The sequence below is a fragment of the Oryzias melastigma genome, linkage group LG5 (assembly GCF_002922805.2).
Source record: "Oryzias melastigma strain HK-1 linkage group LG5, ASM292280v2, whole genome shotgun sequence".
NCBI lineage: Eukaryota > Metazoa > Chordata > Actinopteri > Beloniformes > Adrianichthyidae > Oryzias > Oryzias melastigma.
The window spans coordinates 29856951-29866596 of NC_050516.1; the positions used below are offsets into that span (position 1 = coordinate 29856951).

The 9646-nt window shown below is 36.0% G+C and overlaps 1 protein-coding gene and 1 pseudogene across 1 annotated transcript; both read right to left on the minus strand.

Annotated features, from left to right (window-relative positions):
* Positions 1 to 1120: 1120 nt before the first annotated feature.
* Positions 1121 to 4570, minus strand: brk1 (BRICK1 subunit of SCAR/WAVE actin nucleating complex). The gene is made up of 3 exons (XM_024271075.2): positions 4333 to 4570; positions 3898 to 3980; positions 1121 to 1951 (listed from the first exon to the last, which is right to left on the minus strand). Exons 1-3 carry the CDS (start codon positions 4448 to 4450, stop codon positions 1925 to 1927), a joined length of 228 nt encoding a protein of 75 aa, XP_024126843.1. The 5' UTR covers positions 4451 to 4570; the 3' UTR covers positions 1121 to 1924.
* A 192-nt stretch (positions 4571 to 4762) lies between these two features.
* On the minus strand, positions 4763 to 9646 carry LOC118597850 (annotated as a pseudogene).

Below are 9646 nucleotides of genomic sequence, written 5' to 3' on the forward strand. Positions count from 1 at the left end.
CGAAAGTTGTTTCTTTTGTGGTCATTTGTACCTAAAACGTCTTTATCTAAAATGATCTCTTTCTGATTCCCTGCATTTATTTCCTAAACACCCAACATAAGCTGTTCCTCCTTCGTGATCTGAAGAGAAGTAACATCTTCATCTCTGCTATCTCCAGCTATGCTTCCTGTCTCGTCTCTGAAAACCAACAAAAGGCTTCTCTAACCACAGACTTTAACACATTTCCTTTCATTCTTGCTGACACTCTTTCATCACTTGTTCTATGAAACTAAATGGGGGCCAATATTATTTAAAACCCAAATAAAACAAATTGAAAAAAATATTGGTGTTCGGCTGCCCCAGTGCGACACAACAGGGACAAAAGTTTTGAAACTGAAATTTTTGGTTTAGAAAAAAAAGACTTGAAAGTGAAAAAAAAGTTTTGAAATTTGCATTTTGAAACCAAAAAAAAAAAAAAAAAAAAAATTTGAAGCTGAAAATAATTAAGCTTATTCTAGAATAGCAAAAAGTGTTGGACATTTTAATTTTTTGGGGGGCCAAACACCAATATTTTTTTTAATATTTGTTTAAACTTGGGTTTTAAATAATATTGGTCCCAATTTAGCTACATGTCTTGGTTCTTCTTCAGAAGCCTCTTCAAAGCAAACATAGCATCTGTGTTTCTCTTTCTTGCCATGAAACCATACTGTTGCGAACAAATCCTTCTGACCTTTTTATAGCTTCCCCAACTATAACTTCATGACTCATCTGCTTTATTCTTCTAAAGTTTCCAAAACTCGACAAGACTTCCTTCTTCCTAAAAATGGGCACCAGAGCACTTCTCCATTCACGAGACCTTATTAAACATTGATGTGGAAAACTTTACTGCTACTTTTCCTAAACACTGCCCTTCCACTCTCCATTCCTAACTTAATTATTCTTACAATTTCCTGCTTCACAACAGCCATATCTTCAGCTCTATGCTCCCTTATGTTGTCTTATCTCTGGTTCTTTCCTTTAAACTTGTGGAACAAGTCAATTTCTATCCCTGTCTTCACCTCTTCTTCTTTTCCTAAAATAGGTATCCCATTTGGGTCTAAATGGTGCCTGCAAGTCAGAATTGAGGGTAACACAATATAAGCAAGTTTCTGCCATTTTGTAGTTTAATAGGAGTTGTAGTTTACAGATTTGTTACATGTTTCTAACATGAAACAAAAAATAAAAATAAACAACAAAAGCTGTTACTTCATTTAGTTTCAATCAAATAAGGACAACGGGTAAACCTATAATTTCAAAGTACATAACTCATACATTTTACCCCATTTGGCTATCTCTGATTGGTGCACACACAATTTATGTGTTCAAACTTACCATAATTACACTATTAATTTTTTTACTAAACTTTATACATTTTCTAATATTCACACCAGTAAGTCTGTAGTAGTCCAGTTAATTATGATAGAGCCAAACAATGAAAATCCTTTATTGTTCATTACAGTGTTTATATTTAGAAACATTTGCTGTACAAACATCCTCAATAAAGGTTACTAACTAATTACTTGTTCAACTTGGCACATGAGAATTCCCCCCTTTTTAATATAAATCTCTAATTTATAGTTATTTTTTTAATGACACTGCGTTCTAAACGTTTACAGCAGGTCCATTTTGGAGCGCCATGATGTCATTTGAAACCAAAACTTGAAGATTCCCACTTTGTTCTAGAAGATAACAATGAAGCTCGAGTCAGCCGTACCCAAAGATGGACTCATATTTCACGTTCAAATTTGCCATGAAGACAAAACAACACAAAAGTCAATCACAAGATATAAAAATGGTCCGTATGATCCCCAAAAAAGGAAGGTGGTGGAGTCCAGAACGCTTTAGTCCAAAACCTCAGGGGTGGTGGATGGGTACACAGATTCAGGGATAACGTGGAGTCCCATCTTTAGGTCAGGGTCTCTCCTTTTGTCACCTGTATTCACAAACATAAATATTAAACACCGTACAAGTTTGAGGAAACACTGAAGGTCGGGCAGGGCGAAATTACGATATTTATCGCGATGTAAGTTTTTCTCAAAAGGAAATTGGTCTATCGCGAATACGGCTGCCGCGATTAGTCGACTAATCGACTATTAAAATCGTCGACGACTAATTTAATAGTCGATTATTCGTTACTTTATTTTATATGGAGTTAGAATATAGTCAAGTTGAAATTTATAATGGCATTATGCAAGCTTTTTGGACTATTTTGGCATTTATTAAGATTTTTAGGCTATTTTGGAGTTTAGCTAATATTTAAATTAAATGCTGCCTGTTTAGGATAATTTGGGATTCTTCAGTTCTTTGGTGTTTGGCTTAATTTTTGAGACATGCTAGCTGTTTTAGCTAATTTAGGATTATTTTGTGTTTTTTTTTGTCTATTTTAGAGTTTAGCTAATATTTCAGCTGTGTGCTAGCTGTTTTAGCTAATTAAGATTTTTTGTTTCTAATTTTTTCAGGCTTTTAACTAATACTTTAGCTGGCTATCAGCTTCAGCGTTTTTAGCTATCTCCTTCAGCGTTTTCAGCTATCAGCACCAGTAGCCATTTGGATAATATTTTAGCTGGCTATCAATTTCAGCATCTTCAGCGGCCAAATTCAGCTTATATTTACACTTTCACACCAGCATTATCACAGGTAATGCTATATATCTAGTTTTTAGTTAGTTTAAAGCTAATGATGGATAAGATGTGTGCTGTTTTAGTTGACTAACTCAAAAAAAATAATCGGTGATTAGTCGACTAATAAAAATAATCGTTTGTGGCAGCACTAATCACGAAAAACTTATTTTGAAGGGTCCAAAAAACACTCGCTAGTTGTGAGTGGTTTCTCCTCTGTGGTGAGTAAAAGTTAGGTTAGTAAGTAAATGTTTGCATCTAATTAGTCATGTTTATGAGCTCTTTTTTGGTGATTTTTCTTTTTTCATCTCCTCCCCTGGGGTCTGACTTCAGGAAGGTAATCACACATGACGTGAGACACACCACCCCATCCCTGCTGTCACTTCATCTGTATAGTGTCTAGTTTGGGTGATAAAACAGCGAAACACACGGCGATTTTGAACTGAATGCTATAGAACTGGAGGATAAAGCCGCTTCACTTAAAGCAGGAACAGACAGATTAATAAAAGGTGTTGAATTATATACAGCGATGTTGTTAGACGCTAATGCTAACATGCTAATGCTAACTAGCACCTCTGTGAGTCACCTTTATGTAACGTCGGACAGTATTTTCACTGACAAGTCTTTAGACGTGGAAGATAAAAACAATAATAATTCATAGGAAATTTGTAAAAATTGTATTTTCCAAATAGTAACAGAACTGAATCTGCTGTATTTTAGCTGCATCTTTGTAGCATCGTAGAAACAGTGTTGTGCTTAATACTACAGTCATTAAAAGTTAAGTTTTAATGATTATATAATGACAATAATCCAAAACAATATACTGTTTTAAGGGTGTTTTAGTTGTGATTTATTATAAATTGTGATGACCTGGAGGCAGAATTAGGAAATCTCTAGTAAATCTGTCCTCAGCGTGTTTGAGTTTACAGTTAGATGACAATAAAGACATGTTCATACCATTTATTAATGAATAATAGTGTGAAATAGTGTTAGAAATTGGGCGGTAAAAAATATGTTTAGCTGCTAGATTATCTGAGAAAAAAAACAACAAAAAACAGTTTAATCATGTTCAATTAGTGCATCTGTTTTATTTAAAGTATGATTAAAGTATGTTATAAGCCACAGCATTCAAATTAATATATATATTGTTATTTGGTTTATATCGTGATATATATCATTATCGCACAATATGGATAAAACTATATCGAGATATAAAAGAATCCACATCGCCCAGCCCCAACTGAAGTGCTAGTTTACTCACTCTGGCCTCGATGTACTCGATCCTTCTCTCCAACGCGGTCAGCTTCTCGTTGAGGGTGGCCAGACGGGATCGACAGGACATGTCTGTTTGGGTTAAAATGCGTTAAAAATCTCACCGAGAAACAAGATGCTAACGATGTAAACACCCCAACCATTTAGCATTTTAAGCTATTTCGGGTTACAGCTACAGACAAGACGTTAGCAGCTCCCTTCAATTTAGCATTTATTCCGTCAAGTTGAAGCAAAAATAGCTAACCTGGACGAAAATACAACTTTTATTTTTCTCCCCAATTTTCAAAGAATAAACGGATAGCTTGCAAGCTAACAGCTAGCTGCTAACTGGGAGTGCCCATTAAAAAACATCAACATCGGCTAGCTCAGCTAGCTATCGCCATCTTTCTACGCTTCACACCAAACACGGAGGTCGAACCCTTACCGAAGGAGTTCAGAAAGTCGGCGATTTTTTTGATGCTGCTCGTTATTACTTCTATATACTCTCGATTCGCCCAGTCTTGGTGAATCTCCCTCTGAACTGGGTCTTCCTGGCCGGCCATGTTTGGATGAGTCGCAGCAGCCCGCAGTACCGAGCGAGCGCGAGGCTAGCTAACATCCAGGAAGCAGAGGGCACTGCTAGCAGCCGCAACAAACAGCAACTTTTAAACTTTTACTCTGAAAACAGAACACTTATACTGTACATTTTCACTTTTTCTTGTGCTGATAGTTAAAATAAAACCGTTCAATATTTAAAAGATACCATGTATTGTTATATTATCTATTAAAAATGCAAAAAGACACTTGTTATCTGTGGAAACTTCCTGTTATTTTCAATACAAAAAAGTAGCTCAAAATAAAAAAAATTGTTCTTGTTTTTTTTTTTTTTTTTGTAGAATTATTTCTAATTTTGCATGGACTGTTTCAACCTTTGCTCCAACTCCAAGGTAATGATAATATTAAAGACCCACTCCAATTAAAATAATGTTTTTGTAGCATTTTCTCATACTGGACTACATAAAGAAAATCCATCTTCCAATATGCATTTCTTAATTTTTCCTTATTCAAATCATTGTGCATCAGGAGCAGATGAAAAAAGATATCGGAAAAAAGCGTGCAGCGGTGAAGTAGGCGCTGCACTTGCAGACATAGATCCATTTACGTCTTTATTTTCCTCTTTTAATCTGGCTCAAAGTTTCTAGAACAACACAGCGCGGCAGGATTTGATCACAAATTCACCCGAGTTGTGGGCAAGACAGTTGGCACAGAAGTAAGCCTCCACTGATATCCCATCATCCCTTTGTTACCACTCTCTCCCACTATATCAGGGGTCTGTAACCTGCGGCTCTGGAGCCACATGTGGCTCTTTTACCCCTCCATTGTGGCCCTTTGGTCAAAGAAAAACAAAAGGGTTTTAATAACTAAAAAAAAAAAGTAAAATAAAGTAAATCAAACTTTATTCAACTTACCTAAATATATATCACTCCATGTGGTTCCTGACAACAGTAGGCATTATTCTATAATCCATCAAATGCTGTGGCTTCATAGTTTCTAAAATTGTACTATAACGCTCGTACATTAGTGGGTACATGTACCACAGAAAATCAATTGGAGGTCAGTCAGCATCAGAAGTCCTACTTAAGGCGTACCAGATTATAAAGGTGGATTTTTTTTAACAAATTCTAGTATTCTGTGTGTGCTTTAGGGTTTAAAAAAAATATTTAATTAGCTCTTATTTAATTTAATTTTGAATTTCTGACTGAGATGTACCACAATCTGTGAAATAATTTTTAATCACTGCTGAAATCTTTACTGAAATACTTACTACTAATTTGCTGTTCTGAGATGGTCGTATGTGATACAGACTGTCTTTTATTTTGAAGGGGAGCCATACGAACCTCTGTCAAAAGTTTAAAAATATTTTACAATATTTTATCTTTATGTTTATTGCCTAGTTATGCAAACAAACCAACAGTTTATTTTCATGTATCATAATTGTAACAACATAAATACAAATCAGTGTCTTATTTTTCCAAAGTTTTCCAAAGTTTCCAAAGTAATGTAATTTTACTCATTATTTCCTTTATATATTGTCTCCATCATGAGAAAAATACTACAATAACTTGATGAAAACAATAAATGAAAACAATAATTACAGAATACATTTAGCAAAATCTTTTTTATCTGAACATCTCCTTTGAAAGATGCCCTGGACACAAACTGCAACTAAATACAAGCTGTGAAAATGTCAGTAAAACGATGCAGCAGGAGTTTTGTGAGCTGCTGCCAGCTTGAGCTTCATGTAAAGAGAATCATTTCTTGCTCTCAGACTATCTCTGTTTCAGGCATTGAAACAATTTTGTCGCACTCCCACGTTTGATTGCAGCAACCATCAAACAGGTTTTGCAGCGTGCGATTTGTTGTCCCAAGTCTGAAGTCACAAAACCAAACTAGTTCCTTAGAACTGAAGAAACTCCTCCTGTTCTGGAAACGAGCTCCTCTTTGCTAGTAGCTAATTTAGCATCTGCAAGGGGCAAGAATACAGGAGTAAAAACAACTCTGAAGAACAGAAGCTCAAGTAATTTTCCTAAGCAAAAATTTAGAATTTAGCAATAAAAGTGATTATTCATTCAGCCCTAAGATGAAGCATCAGCAGCCTTCTTTTTGTCTTTGATTACAGTCTCAAACTGAACAAAAGTTGTCTGTTAGAGTCGTATCAGTGTTTATGAAGGATGGTTGTTTTTTCTGAAAAACTGAAAGGAGCTGGCTCTAAATGCAAACAAAGAATGAGAGGCTTCAGTGACTAATTGTGCAGGAGGATGATTACATAATTATATGCAGTTTAGACAAAAAAAACTTCATAGGTTGTCTGCTGATAGCAGAAAACCATTAAAAAAATTATCTAATTAAAATAATTAAACACCAGTAAGACAATAAACAACCAAAAGGGAACTTAAAAATATTAGCATTGTGTGAGTATAATTTAAAAAAACAACTTTTTTCAAGATGAGAAAAAAAAGAGAGCAAGAAACAATACCAGATTATTATTACATGAATGCTTTTATCATATTTTTCATTATGACTAATTGCTTTCTCTGTTTTTGTTGTCTATTTTTTCACTTAAAACAGTTAATACTTGCACCTTTTTGTATTTGTTTATGGCACAGGGTTGTTTAACACTTTGAATCTCAAAAATGGGAATTGTTATGGACCAATAAGTTCAAGTTTAAGATTTTAGTATGATGTTTTGGGACCAGCTTGACCAACTTCTGAACAATTACTTGTTGTGTGAATTTCTCCAGGGTCTATTATGTAAAGAAACCTTCAGATTATCTTGAAAGGCTGACAGAGTGTGTTCCAGCCGCCATTTGTTGCATTAAGATTGTTTTTCTTCCTGAGAAAAATTTGAACCCGTTTCTGTTGTTTTTAAGGCTGAAGATGTCAACATTTCCTGTCATTGAGTCGTGTTTCTTCTAAAGAAAACCTTGCCAAACTTTTAAGATACAACATGTTTATAAAACTTATATATTCTAATGTAACTGAGACCTTTTCTGGATGTTTTTCAAACATGTTATGTATGGGATTCAATTTTTATGGCAATTTTTTCCCATTTAGTCAATATACTGAGAACTGTTCTGTCAGGTGTTGTTTTAGGTGTTTATATTTTAGATATAAATATAAAAAATGGAAGCAAAGAGCATAATTTAGATACAATGTATTCCTCATTTCAAAGGAAGACATTCAGGTATAAACGATGGTTAAGTCAAACATTTACAGATTAATCAGAAACTCCTAACCCCAAAAAGGCTTCAAGAAGTGTCTTCATGAAGTAAATAAGTGGCAAAACTATAATGCGTAATACTGGTAATGTCTTCGTCTCTGGTGTGCTGCTGGAAAGGACTGATAATCTGTTTCCAATATGTGCATCAGCTGATACATTTATCTGGTCAAGGTGGTCAAAGCTGATATAAAACGTTGAAGCACGTTTTACGATTTCCTTTTCAGCAGCTCTTTAATATCTGCCTCAACGTTAATAGTGAAGAAGTTCCTGCTGTAACGCTTGAACGGCTCTCCATCCGCAGTGATCAGGAACTTCTCAAAGTTCCAGGACACGTCGCTCCTGCAAACCGGACTCCAGATGATGGACTTTGGGTCGGTCATGAGAGCGGCGGCGTCATCGCAGGGTGCTGGGAGCTTTTCCTTCAGGAAGACAAACAAGGGGTGGGCGTCCGCCCCATTCACATCCACCTTCTCAAGGAGCTGGAAATCTGGAGCGAAGCCTTTCCCCGGGCGGACGTACTTCAGGCAGTTTAGGATTTCGTCATTCCGGCCGTTCTCCTGTTGCACACAGATATCCATGTAAATCCCAATCATCTTTTGATCTATTTTACCACTGTTGATTTTGACATTTTTATCCCTCCAAACGGAGAGTTATGAAAAAATAGTGTCTCATATTTCGGACATCACTTTCATTTGATGACTTCACCAATAATTCCCAGTCCGCTAGATTTAAATATACAGAACAACAGCAGTTTTATAACTTTAAAAAGGTCATGCTAAAACAAAAAGTTATTATTCATATTGAAATGTAAACTTCTGTGCTTCAGAGCGCACCCACATGAAGACAGAGGACTTTGTATCCCTCCGCTTGGAGGGACGGATTTAAAAAAAATCTAGATTCCGGACACACTTGCACTAAAAATGCCCTTCAAATGGAGGGGAAGGGAGAAGGGGAAGAATTCAGATTGGGCCAAAAATATGTCATTTTCAAGGACAAAGTTTCTGCAGAGCGGCAGGAGTTCATCGGAAATTCACCTCAGAGTTGTGAGTTGGAGTAAGCCTGCCCTCATTTCCCATTGTCCCTCTGTTTATTCCCTCTTCTTCTAGCTTACAGACCCCTAACCTAACATTTCTGATGCAACAAAAATGACGAGCAATTTTGAGTCTTTCCAGCCGTACAGTTTTGATCCAGATCCAGCTCAAACGAGGAAAACAAAAACATTCATGGATCTATTTATCTGCAAGTGGAGGCATCAGAACGCAGAGTTTCTCAATAAAGTTTTTTGTAATCTTTGTCGGATTCACAATAATTCAACTGAAAAAATCTTCAGAAATGCAATTTAAGCTTAGTTTTCTTCATGAGAAAATTGCTAAAAGAACATGTTAAAAACACAGTTTTCACTGCATAGCATGGGTCAGTTTATCCACATTTTTTACACCCTGTGGGTGTGCTTTGCAGTGCAATATGTTGCAATGTGTGGGCGTGCAAAAAGTCATGCCAGAACACCTCCAAGACAGAATTTTTTTTTTATCTTACTAGTTTTAAATGCAAATGAGAATTTAGGAATGTCTACACTTTCATATTCTATTGAACAAAACAACTACTTAAAAAAATATTCTTATTATGGCTTTAATATGTAATTTCGTAGGAATAAATAAAGCAACTATATGAGCTTAAACAGAGTTAGCTTCCTGGACAGAAGAAATGGGTCTTCTTACCTGATGGCCAAACTGGTTGCAGGGGACACCCAGAATAACGAGACCGTCTGCAGAGTAGCGAGAATGGAGCTCGTTCATCTGGGTGTAATCCCTGAGAGTTGTTCCTCAGAAGGATGCCACATTCTCGATGAGGACCACCTTCCCCTTCAGAGCAGAGAAGTTGAAAGTTTCCCCAGACAGCAGCTTAGCTGTCAGATCGTAAAACTTTTTTATGGTACCTGCCATGTTTATGTCTCCAAACAGCACAGGAAATGCCCAAC

Bases quoted from the DNA above. Each gene is read 5' to 3' on its own strand.
- brk1 (XM_024271075.2), bottom strand. From the start codon at position 4,450: ATGGCCGGCCAGGAAGACCCAGTTCAGAGGGAGATTCACCAAGACTGG. The intron at 3,981-4,332 runs GTAAGGGTTCGA...TAACCCAAACAG, and splicing joins CGACTTTCTGAACTCCTTCG to ACATGTCCTGTCGATCCCGT. The intron at 1,952-3,897 runs GTGAGTAAACTA...TTGTGAATACAG, and splicing joins TCGAGTACATCGAGGCCAGA to GTGACAAAAGGAGAGACCCT.